General features: G+C 43.0%; 2 protein-coding genes across 4 annotated transcripts in view; both read left to right on the top strand.

Moving 5' to 3' along the window:
• Positions 1–5,072, top strand: part of LOC118401110 (F-box only protein 31) — a 28,605-nt gene extending 23,533 nt beyond the window's left edge. For both annotated transcript variants that reach the window (XM_035798349.2, XM_035798350.2), the window contains one exon: positions 642–5,072. In XM_035798349.2, the coding sequence (XP_035654242.1) occupies positions 642–864 (223 nt within the window). In that variant the 3' untranslated portion in view covers positions 865–5,072. The remainder of the gene's footprint in view (positions 1–641) is intronic.
• Positions 5,073–7,110: 2,038 nt separating this feature from the next.
• The window catches only part of LOC118401108 (protein BANP-like), a 64,335-nt gene continuing 46,946 nt past the window's right edge, over positions 7,111–24,499 (top strand). The window contains exons 1-3 of one of the 2 annotated variants that reach the window (XM_035798348.2): positions 7,111–7,405; positions 15,808–15,886; positions 19,652–19,740. In XM_035798348.2, coding sequence (XP_035654241.1) covers positions 15,817–15,886; positions 19,652–19,740 — 159 coding nt within the window. In that variant the 5' untranslated portion in view covers positions 7,111–7,405; positions 15,808–15,816. The remainder of the gene's footprint in view (positions 7,406–15,807; positions 15,887–19,651; positions 19,741–24,499) is intronic. The other variant, XM_035798347.2, reaches the window with a different exon arrangement.

Genomic DNA, 24,499 nt, shown 5'->3' with positions numbered 1-24,499 from the left:
GCATTAATGTCCACGGCCACTAGGAGCGCCGCCTCTGAATGTGCGTTTTCCTGTTTTGCATATGGCCGTATACCGCTCATTGAGTGCGGTCTGAGTGTTAGCATCGGTTTGTGTTGGTAAATAGAAAGCTATGAAGATGAGAACTCTAGGTAGATAGTGTGGTCTACAGCTTATCGTGAGATACTCTACCTCAGGTGAGCAAGAACTTAAGACTTCCTTAGATATTGTGCACCAGCTTTTGTTTACAAATATGCATAGGCCCCTGCTCTGTGTCTTTACCAGAGGCTACTGTTCTATCCTGCCAATACAGGGATGAGGGCCTGTACGGGTGTTTAGAGTATATCCTTCCTGTCCGACTCATTAAAGAAAAACTCTTCGTCCAACTATAGCACTGCGATGCAGTGCCTTAGACTGCTGCACCACTGGGGAGGCCAATTTGGCAACATTTTATTCTACTTTGACTTAATGGGGTATTGTGTGTAAACCAGTGGGTAAAAAATCTAAATTTAATCCATTTTAATTTCTGGCTGTAACAGTAAAATGTGGAAAAAGGCAAGTGGTGTAAATACTTTCTGAAGGCACCGTATGCTACGCAACAGGAAATCATGTTTAATTTATTTAGTTTTTCTCATTGATTTCAGCTTTTACGGAACAGGCCTGATTGCAGGCCACGGCTTCACAAGTCCGGAGCGCACACCGGGCCTGTTTGTCCTGTTCGACGAAGACCACTTCGGCTTCATCTGGCTAGAGCTCAAGTCGTTCAGCCTTTACAGCCGCCTGACGGACCGGCTGGCCCACGCCTATGCCCCCGACATGGAGCGCTTTGAGGCCATGCTGCGCAACATGCAGTCCTGGACATCCTGATGGGCCAGACAGACACAGGCTTACCTAGACCCCGTACACACATCCCGAGTGTTGACCGCACCTGGAAAACAGTTGGGAACCTAGTTGTAACCTATAACTAAGGCCCGTTGTTTTTTCCTGATCAGGTTATGTGGTTAGGCAAAACTCTTGGTCTTATACATACATGAGTGATAATTATCTTTCCCCTATAGAACCCCGAAATGCTTACACACAGAAAAGCCCCGCATTTACTACCCCTGTAGAATCCCTCTCTACTGTACACAGCTTCACAATCCCAAATCACCTCCACACTGTCCCACACATTTCTGGCCCTGGCCAGAAACAACCTTTTGCCCTACCCCCTAGGCACCTGAAGTATCCTTGCTCCCTGTCCCATGTTTCCCCTCTTCACCTCCACACGACATCGGTATCTCTGCTGCGGCATGCCCAAAGGTCATATGATATGACAAAGGCTTCCTTAACAGCTGATTGTTATTAATTTTTAATCCAGAGAAGAGGATTTTACTTTTCATCCCACAAACCCCAGAACAAACGCTCTGTGCCTCTAGTTGTAATGTATACACCATGTCTGTATTGCCTAATGCTACAGTGCCTTGCAAAGTATTCACCCCCCTATTTTGTTGCATTACAACCTTTAATTTAAAATTATTTTTATTTTGATGTCATAATTGACATTCAGAAAATGGTCCAAATTGGTGAAGTGAAATGAAAAGAATAAGTTCAAGCAAATTCACAAAAAGGGGAAAAGTGGTGCGTGCATATGTATTCATCCACTTTGCTATGAATCCCATAAATAAGATCTGGTGCAACCAATTACCTTCAGAAGTCACATAATTAGTTAAATAAAGTCCACCTGTGTGCAATCTAAGTGTCACATGATCTGTCACATGATCTCTGTATATATACACCTGTTTTGAAAGGCCCCAGAGTCTGCAACACCACTAAGCAAGGGGCACCACCAAGACCAAGGAGCTGTCCAAGCAGGTCAGGGACAAAGTTGTGGAGAAGTACAGATCAGGGTTGGGTTATAAAAAAATATCTGAAACTTTGAACATTCCACGGAGCACCATCTCGCCAACAGCCAATGAAATTGCAGGGCGTCAAATACAAATCAACAGAAATCTCATGAATCAAATGTCTCAAACATATAAGTATTAGGCACCATTTTAAAGATATAATTCTCGTTAATCCAGCCATAGTGTCTGATTTCAAAAATGTTTTACAGCGAAAGCTCCACAAACGATTGTTAGGTCACCACCAACTCACAGAAAAACCCAGCCATTTTTCCAGCCAAAGAGAGGAGTCACAAAAAGCACAAATGGAGATAAAAATTAATCACTAACCTTTGATGATCTTCATCAGATGACACAATACATGTATGTTTTGTTTAGTAAAGTTCATATTTATATCCAAAAATATTACTTTACATTGGCATGTTACATTCAGTAGTTCCAAAACATGCAGTGATTTTGCAGAGAGCAAGAAATACTCACATGAGAAGCCTGAAACAACGTTCTAAAGATGGTTGACATCTAGTGGAAGCCCTGGGAAGTGCAAAATAACCCATATCCCACTGTGTATTCGATAGGGGTGAGTTCAAAAAACGACAACTCAGATTTCCCACTTCCTGTTTGGATTTCTCAGGTTTTTGCCTACCATATGAGTTCTGTTATACTCACAGACATCATTCAAACAGTTTTAGAAACTTCAGAGTGTTTTCTATCCAATACGAATAATAATATGCATATATTAGCATCTGGGACTGAGTAGGAGGCAGTTCACTCTGGGCACGCTATTCATCCAAAAGTGAAAATGCTGCCCCCTATCCCAAACAAGTTTTAAATCCATTATTAAAAAAAGAAAGAATATGGCAACTTAACAAACCTGACAAGAGAGCGGCACACCAAAACTCATGGACCAAGCAAGGAGGGCATTAATCAGAGAGGCAACTAAGAGACCAAAGATAACCCAGAAGGAGCTGCAACGCTCCACAGGGAGATTGGATTATCTGTCCATAGGACCACTTTAAGCCATACACTCCATAGAGCTGGGCTTTATGGAAGAGTTGCCATAAAAAAGCCATTGCTTAAAGAAAAAAATAACCAACACGTTTGGTGTTCGCAAAAAGGCATGTGGGAGACTCCCTAAACATATGGAAGAAGGTACTCTGGTCAGATGACACTCAAATGTAGCTTTTTGGCCATCAAGGAAAACGCTATGTCTGGCACAAACCCAACACCTTTCATCACCCCGAGAACACCATCCCCACAGTGAAGCATGGTGGTGGCAGCATCATGCTGTGGGGATGTTTTTCATTGGCAGGGACTGAGAAACTGCTCAGAATTGAAGGAATGATGGATGGTGCTAAATACAGGGAAATTGTTGAGGGAAACCTGTTTCAGTCTTCTAGAGATTTGAGACCGGGACTGAGGTTCACCTTCCAGCAGGACAATGACCCCAAGCGTACTGCTAAAGCAACACTGGAGTGGTTTAAGGGAAAATATTTAAATGTCTTGGAATGGCCTAGTCCCAGACCTCAATCCAATTGTGAATATGTGGTGTGACTTAAAGATTGCTGTACACCAGTAGAACCCATCCGAGTTGAAGGAGCTGGAGCAGTTTTCCTTGAAGAATGGGCAAAAATCCCAGTGGCGAGATGTGCCAAGTTTATAGAGACATACCCCAAGAGACTTGCAGCTGTAATTGCTGCAAAAGGTGGCTCTACAAAGTATTGACTTTGGGGGGGATGAATAGTTATGCACGCTCAAGTTCTGTTTGTCTTATTTGTTTCACAATAAAAACACATTTTGCATCTTCAAAGTGGTAGGCATGTTGTGTAAATCAAATTATATAAACCCCCCCCCAAAAATTTTAAATCCAGGTTTTAAGGCAACAAAATAGGAAAAATGCCAAGGGTGGGTAAATACTTTTGCAAGTCATTGTATGAGAAGTGAGTGGAATTTCTACTAAAAACTTATTCTTTAATGATTTTGTTTGGATGCATGCTGTATTTTCAGTTCAATGCCACCTGTTTCCAATACTCTTATTCACAATCTGAGACACTTTTGGTTTGCTATATATTAGTGTGTACATTGCTCTTAGTTTGGTTCACAGGTGGCATTATGGTGTTAGAAAAGATCTCTGATGCTTTTACTCTTTTCGTCACATGGTCAAGTAAAATATAATGTATTTTAATATTACAATATTATGCAATTGGGCATTTGCATATCAGAAATTGCTACTTTTTATTTTCAAAATACTTCTGATGGATAGTATGTAGTAAAATGCAAATATTTAATGACTGGATGTTTCAACATATTAGTATTTTCTACATGTTGGCAAAAAGCTTACGCTGTACTGTAGCTGTATCAGCCATTTGTATTTAGACTGATAGCATATTGCCCTATTGGATGCTTTTAACAGGATGTTATAAAGGTATTGCAACACCCGTTAGGATAATGGCTGTTTGTACACAACACAAAATGCTATTCAAGGTTCTCATCTTTATTCCCATTTGGACCCCAGGAAGAGTAGCTGCTGCTGCCTTAGTAGCAGCGAATGGCGACCCTACTGAATACTAAATCATACCGTACATTTACATTGCGAGAAAGTGTATGACTGTTCTTGGCAGTACAGTGGATGGTTTTGTCCCAACTCTTCTATGGATTCCTTTCCTTGATCCCTTTCCTTCATGACCGGGACCGGAAGGATTTTCCACCATGTGGCTTTCCCCCCCCATCTTCTCCTGACGACAGGTCAGTGATCATGGAGGGCAGGACATAAGGAAAGGAAGCTAAGTTGATAGTATTGAGACAGTCACTAACTCCGAGGCTCCATTCAAAGCAGTTATTTTGTATCAGACTACAGCTTTACTAACATTTGGGAAAAAGTAAGCTCTAGCGAGAGTAAAGAAGTAATATATATTAATGAATGGAACCTATTTTAATAAGCTTATTTTAAATATTTTTTGGGACAGCTGTAGAAATATTTGCATCATTACTTGGTTGATTTGAGTTTTGTAAGTAGCGCTTCTGTGGTCAGCTGTTTAAATGAAGCACCTTTGTAAATTGAGTCTTGCGCTTTGTAAATCGTCAATCCCAGAGGCACAACCCTGCTTGAAACTGTTAGACCTGTTGAACTGCTCACTCTGACTTCAGTTCTGCAGTTTAAGTGTCCTTTCCCTTAACAATAATAAAAAGAATAACTCATTTTCGCTTCTGTTTTTCCTCTTTCCCATTTCACACATTTTGGAGCATAGCATAAGGTAACCAGTCCAAATCAAATCAAAAAAAAAAAAATTGTCACATACACATGGTTAGCAGATGTTAATGCGAGTGTAGCGAAATGCTTGTGCTTCTAGTTCCGACAATGCAGTAATAACCAACAAGTAATCTAACTAACAATTCCTAAACTACTGTCTTATACACAGTGTAAGGGGATAAAGAATATGTACATAAGGATATATGAATGAGTGATGGTACAGAGCAGCATAGGCAAGATACAGTAGATGGTATCGAGTACAGTATAAACATATAAGATGAGTATGTAAACAAAGTGGCATAGTTAAAGTGGCTAGTGATACATGTATTACATAAGGATGCAGTCGACGGTATAGAGTACAGTATATACGTATGCATATGAGATTAATAATGTAGGGTAAGTAACATTATATAAGGTAGCATTGTTTAAAGTGGCTAGTGATATATTTACATCATTCCCATCAATTCCCATTATTAAAGTGGCTGGAGTTGAGTCAGTGTGTTGGCAGCGGCCACTCAATGTTAGTGGTGGCTGTTTAACAGTCTGATGGCCTTGAGATAGAAGCTGTTTTTCAGTCTCTCGGTCCCAGCTTTGATGCACCTGTACTGACCTCGCCTTCTGGATGATAGCGGGGTGAACAGGCAGTGGCTCGGGTGGTTGATGTCCTTGATGATCTTTATGGCCTTCCTGTAACATCGGGTGGTGTAGGTGTCCTGGAGGGCAGGTAGTTTGTCCCCGGTGATGCGTTGTGCAGACCTCACTACCCTCTGGAGAGCCTTACGGTTGAGGGCAGAGCAGTTGCCGTACCAGGCGGTGATACAGCCCGCCAGGATGCTCTCGATTGTGCATCTGTAGAAGTTTGTGAGTGCTTTTGGTGACAAGCCAAATTTCTTCAGCCTCCTGAGGTTGAAGAGGCGCTGCTGCGCCTTCTTCACGATGCTGTCTGTGTGAGTGGACCAATTCAGTTTGTCTGTGATGTGTATGCCGAGGAACTTAAAACTTGCTACCCTCTCCACTACTGTTCCATCGATGTGGATAGGGGGGTGTTCCCTCTGTTTCCTGAAGTCCACAATCATCTCCTTAGTTTTGTTGACGTTGAGTGTGAGGTTATTTTCCTGACACCACACTCCGAGGGCCCTCACCTCCTCCCTGTAGGCCGTCTCGTCGTTGTTGGTAATCAAGCCCACTGTTGTGTCGTCCGCAAACTTGATGATTGAGTTGGAGGCGTGCGTGGCCACGCAGTCGTGGGTGAACAAGGGAGTACAGGAGAGGGCTCAGAACGCACCCTTGTGGGGCCCCAGTGTTGAGGATCAGCGGGGTGGAGATGTTGTTACCTACCCTCACCACCTGGGGGCGGCCCGTCAGGAAGTCCAGCACCCAGTTGCACAGTTCGGAGTCGAGACCCAGGGTCTGGAGCTTGATGACAAGTTTGGGGGGTACTATGGTGTTAAATGGCACATAATAACGACACAACTTACAGAGAATTGCCAAACATTTTTAAGTTCATCCCAGTGTTTCTTGCACAGAGATTTTGAGATCCTCTGTCCAACTTATCACTCAAACTCACCTGTCAGATGTATCTATAGTTATGCACATTCACAAACCGGATTTATCTACAATTATAAACTGTGTGGTTTGAACCCTGAATGCTGATTGGTTGAAAGCCGTGGTATATCAGACTGTGTACCACAGGAAGGAGAAGAAAAATAACTTTTACTATTCTTATTACGTTGGTAAACAGTTTATAATAGCAATAATGCACCTAAGGGGTTTGTGGTATATGGCCAATATACCACGGCTAAAGGGTATGTCTTAAGAACATCCAAATAGCACACCTGCTCGGCCTTACTGCTTAATAATAGCAGTCAAAACAAGTTAAATCGACATCCATTGATGGAAAATGATCTGGAGAGTTTTTAATAATGTATCTTTTCTCTTGCGAAATTCTTAAACTCTTATTTTGATGTTAAACTAAATTTAGCTTCTTAGCCTATGTCGTTAAAATGACGTCGATATTTAGCTCGATAACGTTATGGAAAAAGGGTTTGATGGACAAATGTGGCAACTCGTCTCCCTGCAAAAAAAATCGGCTAGTGTTAAACACTTGTGAGCGGGTTTTCAGAGCTCACTGGTAGACTTATTTTGCTAGAACCTGGCAACCCTGCCATCGCAGCGGGTGGTCAGAGAAGAAACTGAGACGAAGTTCAGGCTTTTTCTCTCGCGAGGAAGGACGCCGTTATCGAAATCCCTACAAACAACACGAGAATTCATCATTCACACGGTAATATAACCCAATCTAACACCGTACTTACCCCGTGAGCCAGAAGTGGAGATACTGTATGCTTTGGACCTGCATTCAACATTTAATTTTGAGGATTATTAATATAAAATAAACCACATCATAAATTTACAACGCGGCCACGGATATGGGCATTGAGGCCTAGTGTACCATTGTATTGCGTGCTTGTTGTACTTGTGGTTAGCATGCTAGCTACCGAAAATGCGAATTATAAATGGTTAACGTTAGTTAGCTAGTTTAGTGTACCTTCTGCAATGGCAATTGTTTTTGCCCTGATATATTACATCTAAATACACAACTGTGACTCAATTTGTAGCCTCCTTTTTGTTGACGTTTTGTAAGATATGGCAGCATTCAGAAATGTTATTCCTTATTTACCATGCAAGTTCGCCCAGCTAGCTAAGTAGCCCACCTGCCGGGTAATGTCTGACATGTTAGCTAGTTTATTACTGTAATCATGGTTTGTCATGTAATAGCTTATCTTTCAGAATTTCTGCTGTTAAGAATACACATATACATGGATGAATCTAGGCTTATCTAGAATGTAAATTAGACGGGCTAACTAGCGAGCTTCTTTACAACTCCCTTGAATGGGCCTATATCAACGTTTCCCAAACTTACTGGGGGACCCCAAAGGCTGTACGTTTGTTGTTTAACCCTAGCAGTACACGGCTTATCCAAACAATCAAAGTTTGATCATTTGAATCGGCTTTGTGAGGTTTCGAGGAGCGAGTTTGGGAAACGCTGGCCTAGATATAACTAGCTAGCTACATGCAATGGTGGACAGTCATGATTTAGGTTCAGGGACTTATTCAGTACCGTTACGTCGATTCTGTAGCAAAACCTTAAACGGAAGCAAACCGGCAGGGACCTACCTACATTTGTCCAACAGAAACTCGAATTCGTTGCAAAACTGAACCGTTTGGACTAGTGATTACACCATAGGTTTTTAGCTAGTTTAAAGTCAATATCAAGACCTAGAATATCTGCAACGTTATTGTTTAAAGTTAGGTTGTAAACATATTGTCAGCGAATGAAGACATGCTGTATCATTTGTGCACAGTCGCCTGTTCGTTCAAGTACAGACATCTAGCTTTAATTCTAGTGCCATACCTCTATTTAATATTGCCAACAAGATAATGACCATAATTAAGTGTAAATTGTTGATAAATAAAGTAATTTATTTTCACACCCCTCCACACAGTGGCATTCAAACCAAAATCCAGATATTTGCAAACAGGGTGTATGTTTTGGAATATTTTTATTCTGTACAGGATACCATAATTTCACTCTTGTCATTTAGGTTAGTATTGTGGAGTAACTACGATGTTGTTGATCCATCCTCAGTTTAACCCTATCACAGCCATTAAACTCTTAACTGTTTTAATGTTACCATTGGCCTCATGGTGAAATCCCCGAATGGTTTCTTTCCTCACCGGCAACAGAGTTGGAGAAGGACGCCTGTATCTTTGTACTGACTGGGTGTATTGATACACCATCCAAAGTGTAATTAATTTCACAATGGTCAAAGGGATTTTCAATGTCTGCTTTCTTTTTTACCAATCTACCAATTGGTGCCCTTCCTTGCGAGGAATTGGAAACCTCACTGGTCTTTGTGGTTGAATCGGTGTTTGAAATCCACTCCTCGGCTGAGGGACCTTTACATGTGTGAGGTACAGAGATGAAGAAAAAAAAGTTAACTGACTATTATTGCACACCAGTGGAGGCTGGAACAGAACAAATGGAATAGTATCAAACAAACGGAAACCATGCGTTTGATGTATTTAATATAATTCCACTGATTTCCCTCCAGCCATTACCACAAGCACGTCCTCCCCAATGAAGGTGACACCAACCTCTTTGTGTTGCACAGAGTGCAACTTGTCAAGCACATTTTACTCCTGATATAATTTAGACTGCCATAACAAAGGGGTTGAATACATATTGACTCATGACACTTAAGCTTTTAATTTAATTTGTAAACATTTCTAAAAACATAATTCCACTTTATGGGGTATTGTGGGCCAGTAACACACTTGCTTCCATTCAGCCACAAGCATTAGAGGTCGGGCACTGATGTTGGGTGATTAGGCCTGGCTTGCAGTCGGCATTCCAATTCAACCCAAAGGTGTTCGATGGGGTCAGGGCTCTGTGCAGTCCAGTCAAGTTCTTCCACACCAATCTCGACAATTTCTTTATGCACCTCGCTTTGTGCATGAGGGCATTGTCATGCTGAAACAGCAAAGGGCCTTCCCCAAATTGTTGCCACAAAGTTGGAAGCACAGAATTGTTTGCACAGAATGTCATTGTATGCTGTAGTGTTAAGCTTTCCCTTAACTGGAACTAAGGGGCCTAGCCAAAAGGCTTCCCAAGTGGCGCAGCTTGAAGTGTCACTACAAACACGGGTACGATCCCAGGCTGTGTTACAACCGGCCGTGACCGGGAGTCTTATAGTGCGGCGCACAATTGGCCCAGCATCGTTCAAGTTAGGGAAGGGTATGGCCGTGGGGGATTTACCTGGCTCATTGCACTCTAGCGACTCCTTGTGTTGGGCCGGGCGCCTGCAGGCTGACTTCGGTCATCAGTTGAACAGTGTTTCCTCCGACACCACTGGTGCAGCTGGCTTCCGGGTTAAGCAGGCAGGTGTTAATTAAGGAGCACAGTTTGGCGCGTCATGTTTTGGAGGATGCATGACTCAACCTTCGCCTCTCCCGAGCACGTTGGAGAGTTGCAGCGATGAGACAAGATCGTAATTGATGATGAAACTGGTGAGAAAAAGGGGCTAGATACAAAAAAAATGTTTTTTTTTTTTTTTTTTTTTTTTTTAATACAGCCCCAGACCATTATTCCTCCTCCACCAAAGTTTACAGTTGGCACTATGTATTGGGGCAGGTAGCATTCTCCTGGCATCCGCCAAACTCAGATTAGTCTGACTGCCAGATGGTGAAGTGTGATTCATCACTCCAGAGAACGCGTTTCCACTGTTTCAGAGTCCAATGGCGTCGAGCTTTACACCACTCCAACTGACACTTGTCCTTGCACATGTTGATCTTAGGCTTGAGTGCAGCTCCTCAGCCATAAGAACTAATTTCATGAAGCTCCAGACGAATAGTTCTTGTGCTGACGTTGCTTCCAGAGTCAGTTTGGAACTCGTTAGTGAATGTTGCAACCAAGGACAGACGATTTTTATGACCTATGCGCTTCAGCACTCGGCGGTCCCATTCTGTGGGCTTGTGTGGCCTTAGCCGTTATTGCTCATGCAAGTTTCCACGTCACAATAACAACACTTACAGTTGACCGGGGCAGCTCTAGCAGGGCAGAAATTTGACGAACTGACCTGTTGGAAAAGGTGTCTTCCTATGATGGTGCCACGTTTAAAGTCACTGAGTTCTTCAGTAAAGCCACTCTACTGCCAATGTTTCTCTATGGAGATTGCACATGGCCTCGATTCTATTGACTTGTCAGCCACAAGTGTGGCTGAAATAGCCAAACCCACTAATTTGAAGGGTGTCCACATACTGTTGTGTATATATGGGGTGGCAGCGTAGCCTAGTGGTTAGAGCGTTGGACTAGTAACCGGAAGGTTGCGAGTTCAAACCCCCGAGCTGACAAGGTACAAATCTGTCATTCTGCCCCTGAACAGGCAGTTAATCCACTGTTCCCAGGCTGTCATTGAAAATAAGAATGTGTTCTTAACTGACTTGCCTGGTTAAATAAAGGTAAAATAAAATAAAATATATATATATAGTGTATAGCTTCAAATACTCATTCTAACTGTACTATATATGATGTAAATTGAGTATATAATATGCTTATTGGTCATAGTACGGATATAGTTAGTATGGCAAAGGTTTCTGGATGTTGTACTACATTTGCCTAAATACAAAGTATACAGTTGACACTGTTTGTATACTTTTAGGCCCCATAGTAAATGGGTGTGGCTTCACGTCGTTTTCAGTTTTGAAGAAAATATGCAGCCGAAGTCCAACGAGAGTGTATACAAATTCATTGCTTTAACTAATTATGACAAATGTTAGGAAAATGTAGAACAATGTAATAAAGTAATGACTTTAGTAATGGCGTTAGTACGCTCAACTGAAAGGATACCGTTTACAGCGGGATGGGCAATTCCAGTCCTCGAGGGCCTGACTGGTGTCACAGTTTGCCCCAGCTAACACACCTGACTCCAATAATCACCTAATCATGATCTTCAGTTTAGAATGCAAGTTGATTAATCAGCTGTGTAGGGATGAAGAAAAAGTGATACCAATCAGGCCCTCGAGGACTGGAGTTGCCCACCCATGGTTTACAGTATACTAAAATTAACTAATAGTATATAGTTATGAAGTATGTAGTGATTATTATTATTATTTGACCATGCTGGTCATTTATGAACATTTGAACATCTTGGCCATGTTCTGTTATAATCTCCACCCGGCACAGCCAGAAGAGGACTGGCCACCCCTCATAGCCTGGTTTCTTCCTAGGTTTTGGCCTTTTCTAGGGAGTTTTTCCTAACCACCGTGCTTCTACACCTGCATTACTTGCTGTTTGGGTTTTTAGGCTGCTTTTCTGTACAACACTTTGAGATATCAGCTGATATAAGAAGGGCTATATAAATACATTTGACTTTGATTTGATATACAGTATGTTAGTATGGGCATTCGAACATAGCTTATGTGTCATGTGTCCAACTTTGCCTACTAATCATGGGATATTGTGTAGCAGCCTACAGTGGCGCAAACGGTCCACCTGTACCTTTATTGCAATAAGGTACTAAAGTAAAACTACAGAAAATGTGGCAAAGAAATGAACTCTTATGTCCTGAATACAGCACGTTATGTTTGTGGCAATTCCAACACATTACTTAAGTACCACTCTTCATATTTTCATGCAAGGTGGTGGGTGCATCATGTAATGGGTATGCTTGTCATCGGCAAAATCCTAGAGGAAAAGCTGGTTCATTCTGCTTTCTTGAAAATGTCTGTTTAGCAATGATTAACAACTTGACAGAGCTTTTGCAAATATTGTACAATCTAGGTGTGCAAAGCTCTAATAGACTAACATCATAATCAAACTGGCTCAGTGTGTGTGCTCCATCGTGCGCATGTTGAGTTTGTCTATCCCCACCAGACATGATCAGGACACGCAGGTTGAAATATCAAAACGAAATCTGGACCAACTACTGTATATACATTTGGGGACAGGTTGAAACACATGAAACATTCATGGACATATAATGTTATTGTTCACATACATGTGTTTAGCAGATGTTATAGCGGGTGTAGCGAAATGCTTGTGTTTCTAGCTCCGACAGTGCAGTAATATCAAACAAGTATTATCTAACAATTTCGCAACCTATACACACAAATCTAAGTAAAGGAATGTAATTAAGAATATATAAATATATGGACGAGCAATATCAGTGCGGCATAGACTAAGATACAGTAGAATAGTATAGAATACAGTGTATATATATATATATATATGTGTATATATACAGTGGGGCAAAAAACGTATGGTGCTTTGTGGTTTGCTTAATAGAAGGAATTTGAAATTATTTTGATACTTAGGTAGATTTGATCAATTACATGTACTTTTGATACTTAAGTATATTTAAAACTAAATACTTTTGGACTTTTGCACAAGTAGTATGTTACTGGGTGACTTTCACTTTTACTTGAGTCATTTTCTATTAACTTATCTTTACTTTTACTCAAGTATGACAATTGGGTACTTTTTCCACCACTGCCCTTAAGACACCCACATTAGGAAGCTTGCTCAACAAGAAGTCAATACTCTACCTGTTATTATTAGCTCTATAACCCAGACACACTCAGGTAAAACTTCACACAGGGAATAGAGCAGGAAATAAATCAGACTCTTTTTCAGTTGTTTTCTCCTTGAATCTGGTGCCCTATCCAGAACCCAAGAGGAAAAAAAATCAAGGACAATCAATAACATTTTGAATTCAACCTGAATTTCAAACAGGGTTAGGGTTGAGTGCCCTCTGGTGGAAGTCTGGTATTTTGACAAATGGAACTAGACAGTAACCACTTAATACTATTAACTACATTTGATTAACTGAGTTTATAGATATTTAATAATATTGACAATAAAATGTATACTTTTACTAGCTACAAGGCTAAGAGCTCATTCATTTCTCAGTTGCAGAACATAGTTCAAGTAGTCAGTTCTTCAGTCTTCTTATATCAACCTTGAGGTAATTTGCCTGTTATTTGCAGGTTAGAATATTGAAATGATGAGTTACGCATATTCTATGCCATGTCAGGATTTGTGGCCCTCTAATCAAGCCTAGTAAATTCACATGACTCAACCAATATTGAAACAAATGTATCCCAGTGGTGTAGAGTGGTGATATGTGCCAAACTAGTTAAGTGACTCATCCTTGAATTATGAGGTCCAGTTAAGCAAAAGGCAGAGAATAAATCACATTTGAATTGTCACATGCTTTGTAAACAAGGTGTAGACTAACAGTGAAATGCTTACTTACGGGCCCTTCCCAACAATGCAGTACAATAAATAAATAATCATATTTTTTTATATTATTATTATTAACACAAGGAATAAATACACAATGAGCAATGATAGTACTGGTACCCGATGTATATAGCCAAGCTGAGTCGATGTGCAGGGGTACAAGGAATTGGGCTATTGAGGTAGATATGTACAGATAGGTAGGGGTAAAGTGACTAGGCAACAGGATAAATAATAGACAGTAGCAGCAGTGTATGTGATGAGTGTGTAAATGTGTGTGCTGTGAATATTTGCCTGTGTAAGTGGAGTGTGAGTGTAAGTGTGTGATTCGAGTGTGTGTGTGCATAGTCAAAAAGAGTTGACTATGCACATACACAAGATGCTCTCAATGGTGTAGGTGTATAACTTTTTGAGGATCTGAGGGCACACGCCAAATCTTTTTAGCCTCCTGAGGGGGAAGAGTTGTTGCCGTGTCCTCTTTAAAAAAATGTTTTAATTGATTTATTTCCCCTTTTCTCCCCAATTTCGTGGTATCCAATTGGTAGTTGTTACAGTCTTGTCTCATCGCTGCAACTCCCGTACTGACTCGGGAGAGGCGAAGGTCGAGAGCCATGCGTCCTCCGAAACACAACCCGACCTAGCCGCACTGCTTCTTGACACAACGCAAATCCAACCCGGAAGCCAGCCGCACCAATGTGTCGGAGGAAACACCGTACACCTGGCTACCTGGTCAGCGTACACTGCGCCTGGCCCGCCAAAGGAGTCGGTGGTGCGCGATGAGACAAGGATATCCCTGCCACTCAAACGCTGGGCCAATTGTGCGTCGCCCCCTGGACCTCCCGGTCGCGACCGGCTGCGACAGAGCCTGGGCTCAAACCCAGAGTCTTTGGTGACACAGCTAGCACTGCGATGCAGTGCCTTAGACCACTGCGCCACCCGAGAGGCCGCCGTGCCCTCTTCATGACTGTGTTGGTGTGTTTGGACCATAATAGATCCTTAGCGATGTGGACACTGAGGAACTTGAAGCTCTCAACCCACTCAACCAGTTCGCCCCTCCGTTTCCTGTAGTCCACGATAAGCTCCTTTGTCTTGCCCACATTGAGGGAGAGGTCTTTGACCTCCTCCCTGTAGGCTGTCTCATAATCGTTAATGATCAGGCCCACCACCTTTATGTCATCGGCGAACTTGATGATGGTGTTGGAGTTGTGTGCGGCCACACAGTCATGCATGAACAGGGAGTACAGCAGGGGACAAAGCACGCACCCCAGAGGGGCCGCAGTGTTGAGGGTCAACGTGACAGATGTGTTGTTGCCTACCCTCACCACCTGGAGGCGGCCCGTCAGGAAGTCCAGGACCCAGCTGCAGAGGGAGGTGTTCAGGGACTTAATTTAGTGATATCTTGGAGTGCTTTATGGTGTTGAATACTGAGCTGTAGTCTATTAACAGCGTTCTCAAATAGGTGTTTATTTTGTCCAGGTGGGAAAGGACCGTGTGGAGTGCAATAGAGATTGCGTCGTCTGTGGCTCTGTTTGGGCATTAAGTGAATTGGAGTGGGTCCAGGGTTCTGGGATGATGGTGTTGATATGAGCCATAAACAGCCTTTCAAAGCTTTTCATGGCTACAGATGTGAGTGCTATGGGACGGAAGTAATTTTGACAGGTTACTTTGGTGTTCTTGGGCACAAGGACTATCGTGGTCTGCTTGAAACATGTAGCACAGACATCAGGTTTTCTTTTTTTAGAACAACCCCCTTTGTCAAACTGTTTTATTTGCTTATTGCTGATTGTCATATATTCACTGACATTGGGATTGAAGAGCCAGAGAATGTCAAGGCTCTTTTTATTTGCAATAATGATGTTGTTTTGTGGTCCTCTCTGGCTATACAGGTCTGAATAATGTCTGAACAAGATTTGGCGGAGATAGTGCAGATAGCAGTGGAGGACTTGGGCCAGGGCGACCAGACTGGTAAGATCTATATTACAAAGTTCTGTCCAATCACCATAACTAGGGCCATGTGACCTGACAAGGAAAACCACAAGGGGGACATCCAAAAATGTCTCTATTCATCCATTTGTCTGTATTGAAAAGGAAGGGTCACCACTGACTAACGGCTAATGGTGACGCTTCACTTCTGGCTTTAGATGTTTTATTTTAATGGTAGCTACTACCCATGTGGGTACATTAGCAACGGTCATCGAAATTGTTAAAAGGTTTTAAAAACAATTCGAATAAATTGAAAAGGGATTTTTTTCAATGTATCAGATATCGACAGAATAATAGCGCATAATCTTTTTTACTGGCATGGACAAATAATGGGGTTCAGGGAGGTGTGTTGGGTCATTGTCCTGTTGAAAACAAATTATAGTCTCACGAAGGTCAAACCAGATGGCTGGAATTTGGGTGTTAAATTTGTCACATTTCACTTTTGATGTATGTATGTATGTATGTATGTATGTATGTATGTGTGTGTGTGTGTGTGTGTGTGTGTGTGTGTGTGTGTGTGTGTGTTTGTTAAAGTAAAAGATATTTGCATAAAAAAACAGAAATGTTACACAAAATATCTGGTTGCACTAATTCTGAAAAGACTGCGTGCACACACAAATATTGAGATTTATAAACTGGAACATGCCATACATACACATGTTTCCCGTTATAAATCAGACCTGAATGAAAAACTGTGAACGCATAAACACGCATTATAACTCTTCCTGAATAGTGCCCATCATTCACCTTTTATGGTGACAATAATGCTGTTTTTTGCTGTATACTTTGGAAGATTGGAATTAGGCCAAGACAGTATATCTAAAGGAAATATCAATGGCGAACTTGATCAAATGTCTTTGGTGGTGTTGGCCAAATATATATTTTTTTGCAGTGACATTTGCTGTATCTGATCTGTTTCAAATGGTTGTGGACCTGTAAACAGATTGTTTGAATTCAATAATGTTTTCCATTTACTTTCTCCTGAACCTAAATATGCTGCACTGCCTGCGATTTCTGAAACATTGACTACTCTGAAACAAATGAAAACAACAGTAGACCTATTTACAGTGGTAGCCTATAAACTTCAACGCAAAAGATCAACTGTCTATTCACCTGTTAAATTCTACTGTATGTTATAAACCGTGCTTCCTTTCGGATGCATAGAGCAACAACGTGAAATTATAATAATCTAATAGGCCCAATGAAATGAGAGATGCACACGGTCATTTGTTGTATGGCTATTTTGGGATTATGAACTCATGGCCAGAAAAGGTAGAATGGTTATGATATACAGTACCAGTCAAAAGTTTGGACACACTTACTCATGAAGAGTTTTTCTTTATTTTTACATTTTAGAATAATAGTGAAGACATCAAAACTATGAAATAACACATAGAATCATGTAGTAACCAAAAAAGTCTTAATAATTTATATTTGTCAAAGTAGCCACCCTTTACCTTGATGACAGTTTTGCACACTCTCTGTATTCTTTCAACCAGCTTCACCTGGAATGCTTTCCCAACACTCCCAAAGGAGTTCCCACATATGCTGAGCACTTGTTGGCTGCTTTTTCTTCATTCTGTGGTCCAACTCATCCCAAACCATCTCAATTGGGTTGAGGTCAGGTGATTGTGGAGGCCAGGTCATCTAATGCGGAACTCTATCACTCTCCTTCTTGCTCAAATAGCCCTTACACAGCCTGGAGTTGTGTTGGGTCATTGTCCTGTTGAAAACAAATTATAGTCAAACCAGATGGGATGGCAGATCGCTGCAGAATGCTGTGGTAGCCATCCTGATGATGCGTACCTTGAATTCAAAATAAATCACTGATGGTGTCACCAGCAAAGCACCATCACACCACCTCCTCCATGCTTCACGGTGAGAACCACACATGCAGAGATAATTTGTTCACCTACTCTGCATCTCACAAAGACACGGCAGTTGGTACCAAAAATCTCAAATTTGGCCTCATCAGACCAAAGGACAGATTTCCACCGGACTAATGTCCATTGCTCGAGGCTCAAGCAAGTGTTTTCTTCTTTTTGGTGTCCTTTAGTAGTGGTTTCTATGCAGCAATTTGACCATGAAGGCCTGATTCACACAGTGGTATCTGAATAGTTGATGTTGAGATGTGTCTGTACTTGAACTCTGAAGCAATTATTTGGGCTGCAATCTGAGGTGCGAATGAATTTATCCTCTGCAGCAGAGGTAACTCTGGGTCTTCCTTTCCTGTGGCGGTTCTCATGAGAGCCTGTTTCATCATAGCGCTTGATGGTTTTTGAGAGTTTCCGCATTGACTGACCTTCATGTCTTAAAGTAATGATGGATAGTCATTTCTCTTTGATTATTTGAACTGTTTTTGCCATAATATGGACTTGTTCTTTCACCAAATAGGGCTATCTTCTGTATACCACCCCTACCTTGTCACAACACAACTGATTGTCTCAAATGGATTAAGAAGGAAAGGAATTCCACAAATGTACTTTTAAGAAGGCACACCTGTTAATTGAAACACATTCCAAGGGACTACGTCATGAAGCTGTTTGAGAGAAGGCCAAGAGTGCGCAAAGGTTTCATCAAGGCAAAGGATGGCTACTTTTATGAATCTCAAATATATTTTGACTTGTTTAACACTTTTTTGGTTACTTGATTCCATATGTGTTATTTAATAGTTGTGATGTATTCACTATTATTCTACAATGTAGAAAATAGTACACATTTAAGAAAAACCCTGGACTGGTACTGTATGTATTATGGCTACTCGATAAATTTGACTTTACAGTTTTCAGACGTAGCCTACAAACGTCAATAGAAAAGGTGAACAGTCTGTTCAACCGTTAAACTGTGCTTCGGATTGGATTGTATAGAATGGTAGCCTATACAAACTTGTTGTAGGCCTATAAGCTATTTTGTAAGTATGAAACCATCACAGTCAGAAAAGGTGAGGAATTTATTCTGCAATGATCATGGAAATGAAATAAATAATTGAAAATAGATGTGTAATTATTTTAGAATGCAAAGATAAAATACGTCTACTTTTGCTCTTCTCACTAACAGCAAATTATCTTATTATATTGAGCTACCTGTTTTTTTTGTTACAAATATGTCAAGATATAGTCCCCATTTGCACAAGGCTACCGCGTACGCATGGTCTAAAGGTGGCGGGAGGATAAGTACATTCTCTCATCAAGTTCAGTTTTTATACAGCCAATTTAATGCGTGAACTGGCGCATGGATGTTTTGGGAAATATTTTGCGTTTGCACAATGTTTATAAACGAGGCCCCAGGTGTTTTTGCATATATGATTTAACATAAGGGTGGAACAGAGCAAGTGTTGCAGCCATATCTGCCTTACCTGCTCTGTCTAGTCTGCCTCATTAGTTACTGTTGTCACATTTTCTTGCATAATTAAACAAATGTGTCAGTAGCAGGATACACTCGGATTAAAAATCAAAATCTATCTAAACATACTTTACATTGTTTGCGAGATCAAAGATAATATCACAATAATCCGTGTTCATTTTCGGTAGTTGCTTTCAAATTGAAAGCAATCAATCCAGTGAGATGAAAGTGACAGGTGGATTTTTGCACCCATCAAACACAGGAAATGGATTGTTCAAAAAGACAAATCCTTAGGTGGGTGGGGCGTGTGCGCTGCTAGGGTACATTTGGATAAATCACTTCGAAAGAGCTACATACCAGCAGCAACAGTGCATCTTTTTTGAATGATTGTGTGTGATGTGTTAGATGTGTTGGACAATCATGAAGATTCTGATGACAAGCCTGACAGGAAAAGGCCAAGGGTGGACAACAGCACCCAGGATGCATCTCTAAAGGTAGGTTACTTGTGGACTACTTCGGGGTATATTGGATATGATATGCAGTTTTAAGCTGAGTCAGTCATGTGAACATGTCAGTTTGTTTGTCCTATGAAAATAAATCAAATTGCATTGATGTAGTGTTATGTTCCCAAACAAGAACTCCAAAAAACACTGCTCAACAGAAAAATGGAACAAAAAATGAGCCACTGACAACCAGTACAAAACAGGTGGGGTTTTAAAATGGGTTCTGAAAGGCATCTATGGGGGGGTGCCGACTGTCTGGGTGCTGGTCAAGTAACACCCACCATGGATGCCCATGAGATTTGCCATATACGGAGAAAAAAAGAAAAAGAAAACCCACACCAACGTCGGTTAGAAAGTGAAAGTAAACATGGCAGAGGGATACGTCCGAGGTGAGGATTTACAGATTTACTCCCGTGTACACCCGCCCCTACATATTGACCCCATGGCTGCAACACACATTCTCTTTATTTTCTCAGCGGATGTCCGTATGGTTTGTGGTAAAACATTTCTGAAGTTTGCTTGGTAAGTCACTGGTAAGTGAATTATACTCACTGGCTGTTTGCAGCCTGGAGAAGCTGGCCACATGCCTAGCACCTCCTCTTGAGTGCTCCACTCGCTGCACGCGTTTGATCTGTATCTATTCCGCCCGTGGTTTGGCGGGATTGTGTTTCGCTAGCGTTACACTACGACTCCATGGGCATCCATTAGTATGGTGGCTCTTGCTGCCACAAACTGTAATTCACCTTACACAACTTGCCCACGGGCTTGATCTATGTGTGTGTTGTAAATTGCTTTAACATGCTGCTCCCGATGCCATAGGTGCAGGTTTTCTGCTAATTACCCCGTGGGCTTTTTGTCTTGTTCTTTCCCCTGCAGAGTGTAAGAGTATTGCGGTGGGCTTTCCACTACGTTGAGACTAACTTTGGAGTTCCTTAATGGAGTTACTCCATCATATGATGCTGTTTTTACTGTTTGCATATTAAAACCAGCTAGGTAATATTGCAGTTGGTGTAAAACACAAGTGGGTCGGCCAGGCTCGGGCTCAGGCTGGGGACGAGCTCCGGGGACGAGCTCCCTCCCTCGGGAGTAGTGTACCAGCGAGCTGTTATTCCCTCTCCTGGGCCCAGTATCCCTCCTAGGAAGCATAGCTGGAGCCACCGCAGGCATTGCCCATCTGCTGCCAGTCCTGGATGGGGGCAGGAGTCGAACCTCTGGGACCACCTTAAACGGAGGGCGCATGTCCTGCATCAGGAGGTTGATAGCTTCGATGGCGATGACAGCTGTTCCCTGTTGACCAGTGATAGGCTGTTCCTGGGGGACGATGCTGGCACTGTTCACCACCGTGAGCGGGGCTACCAGGCTGACAGGCAATCAGAAGCCGGCAGTGGGGCTTCATCGCCCCCAGCGGCTCGAGAGGCTATGAGGAGCCTACTCACTCCGGTAGCCACTGCACTGGACATCAAACTGGTGGACAGAGATGACTCTCCATCTGTCCCCATCTCTGCTGAGTTCTGCGAGGCCTTGCAGGAGAACTGGGCCTCTGCCAGAGGGCTCTTCTGACTCACAGCAAAGACTGGACCATGGAGTTATGTTACGAGTCACTCGGCCTCCGGGAGTACCCGACCATGGATGCCATGATAGCTCCCATGGTCCTCCCGGACTGGGAGATTATAGTGTGGAACCCGCAACTGAAGCCAGGACCCCCCAGAGTCTTTGATGCGGACTTGAAAGCCACATGGGTCCCTCTGCTCTCTTGGCTGCCTTACCAACGTGGCCATGCTGCTGCAGGCCTACCTGCAGACTGTTGCCCTGGTTGCGGGGAGTTCCTCCGGGAAGCAATGGAGGTGTCTCAGCCTCCAGTACATCTCCGGCCTCTTCAATAGTGGTTCAACTCCCACCGGCTGCACCCAAAGCGCCACCGTCACCGCCAGTTGCGGGTGACCATGCAGTTCCTCAGGGCGTTGTTGAGGTGGCGCTGTTGCTCCTTTCTCTCAGGTGGGGTGGAGATGCGTCACTGAGAGCTGGTCAGCACAGATACCTCCCAGATTGGCTGGGGAGGTGAGTGAGTGAGTGAGTGAGTGAGTGAGTGAGTGAGTGAGTGAGTGAGAGAGAGAGAGACCCCCACCCACCCACCCCTTGGGACTGGAGCCTACATCCCCAGGTGGTGCAAGTTCAGGAGTGCTGGACAGGACCTGGATGGCGGAGCATCGTCTGCTAGTGGTGGCCCCAGACGACTCTGGTTCAGCCTTCTCCTGACCCTGTTGTCTGGGACACCTTGGAAACTGCCCCTGAGACCCGACCTGCTGTCTCGGGCCGGGGGAACTCTGTGGCATCCGAGATCGCACCGCCTCAGTCTGTGGGCTGGGGGAACTCTTTGGCATCCGAGATCGCACCGCCTCAGTCTGTGGGCTTTGCTGCTGAACGGCACCAATGGTCCATGTTAGGACTACAGGAGGGGGTAATGAAGACCATGCAGAGCGCAAGGGCACCGGCTACATCTGTCGCATACCATATGCACTGGTGGTTGTTATACTCTTTGTGCACCGGTATTGAGGTTGTGCCCGAGTCATGCGGGTGCAGTATGTCCTCCAGTACCTGCAGTCTCGCTTGGATGAGGGCTTGGCAGCCTCTTTTACTGAGAGGGTATTTGTGGGGTGGATGGACAGGCCAGTTGGGTGCCATCCCTTGGTCTCTAGGTTTATGAAAGGGGTTCGTCGCCTGCGTCCAGCTAGGCCCCCGTTCAATAGCTAGCTGGGATCTGGATGTGGTCTTGGCAGCTTTGGAAAAGCCATTGGAGTCTGCCTCACTGAAACACCTCATTATGAATGTGGCTTTCTTGGTAGCGATTACTTCCATGAAGAGGGTGGGTGAGCTCCAGGCTCTTTCGGTCCGTTCTGAATGCTACCAAATGGACCCCGGTGGGAGGGATGAGTATGTCTCTCTGCCTCAACCCTTCATTCCTCCCAAAGGTTCTCTGACAGGCATGTGAACATCCCTTTTATTCTGTCTGCTTACGACCCCCTGGCAGTGGCGGGGGAGTCTGGGCCTCCCTCCGGCATGCGGGCACAGGCTGTCTATGCGGAGCGGACACGGTTAGTGAGAATAACAGGCCAGCTCTTTGTCTGCTATGGTGAGAGAGTCCTGGACGCTGGGCTATCAAAGCAGAGGCTCTCTCACTGGATCGTGACACGATTACGATAGCATACCGCCTGGCTGGCAAGCCAGTGCTGGGATCTGTGCTGGCACATTCAACACGAGGTGCGGCTGCGTCCTGGGTTCTACTGAGAGGTGTACCCCTCACTGATATACAGTGCCTTGCGAAAGTATTCGGCCCCCTTGAACTTTGCGACCTTTTGGCACATTTCAAGCTTCAAACATAAAGATATAAAACGGTATTTTTTTGTGAAGAATCAACAACAAGTGGGACACAATCATGAAGTGGAATGACATTTATTGGATATTTCAAACTTTTTTAACAAATCAAAAGCTGAAAAATTGGGCGTGCAAAATGATTCAGCCCCCTTAAGTTAATACTTTGTAGCGCCACCTTTTGCTGCGATTACAGCTGTAAGTCGCTTGGGGTATGTCTCTATCAGTTTTGCACATCGAGAGACTGAAATTTTTTCCCATTCCTGTGAACAGCAGTTTTCAGTTCTTTCCACAGATTCTCGATTGGATTCAGGTCTGGACTTTGACTTGGCCATTCTAACAGCTGGATATGTTTATTTTTGAACCATTCCATTGTAGATTTTGCTTTATGTTTTGGATCATTGTCTTGTTGGAAGACAAATCTCCGTCCCAGTCTCAGGTCTTTTGCAGACTCCATCAGGTTTTCTTCCAGAATGGTCCTGTATTTGGCTCCATCCATCTTCCCATCAATTTTAACCATCTTCCCTGTCCCTGCTGAAGAAAAGCAGGCCCAAACCATGATGCTGCCACCACCATGTTTGACAGTGGGGATGGTGTGTTCAGGGTGATTAGCTGTGTTGCTTTTACGCCAAACATAACGTTTTGCATTGTTGCCAAAAAGTTCAATTTTGGTTTCATCTGACCAGAGCACCTTCTTCCACATGTTTGGTGTGTCTCCCAGGTGGCTTGTGGCAAACTTTAAACAACACTTTTTATGGATATCTTTAAGAAATGGCTTTCTTCTTGCCACTCTTCCATAAAGGCCAGATTTGTGCAATATACGACTGATTGTTGTCCTATGGACAGAGTCTCCCACCTCAGCTGTAGATCTCTGCAGTTCATCCAGAGTGATCATGGGCCTCTTGGCTGCATCTCTGATCAGTCTTCTCCTTGTATGAGCTGAAAGTTTAGAGGGACGGACAGGTCTTGGTAGATTTGCAGTGGTCTGATACTCCTTCCATTTCAATATTATCGCTTGCACAGTGCTCCTTGGGATGTTTAAAGCTTGGGAAATCTTTTTGTATCCAAATCCGGCTTTAAACTTCTTCACAACAGTATCTCGGACCTGCTTGGTGTGTTCCTTGTTCTTCTTGATGCTCTCTGCGCTTTTAACGGACCTCTGAGACAGTGCAGGTGCATTTATACGGAGACTTGATTACACACAGGTGGATTGTATTTATCATCATTAGTCATTTAGGTCAACATTGGATCATTCAGAGATCCTCACTGAACTTCTGGAGAGAGTTTGCTGCACTAAAAGTAAAGGGGCTGAATAATTTTGCACGCCCAATTTTTCAGTTTTTGATTTGTTAAAAAAGTTTGAAATATCCAATAAATGTCG

Source organism: Oncorhynchus keta, chromosome 22 (genome assembly GCF_023373465.1).
Source record: "Oncorhynchus keta strain PuntledgeMale-10-30-2019 chromosome 22, Oket_V2, whole genome shotgun sequence".
NCBI classification, from domain to species: domain Eukaryota; kingdom Metazoa; phylum Chordata; class Actinopteri; order Salmoniformes; family Salmonidae; genus Oncorhynchus; species Oncorhynchus keta.
Note: the sequence above shows the minus strand (reverse complement) of the source record. Positions and strands in the feature narration are given on the sequence as shown.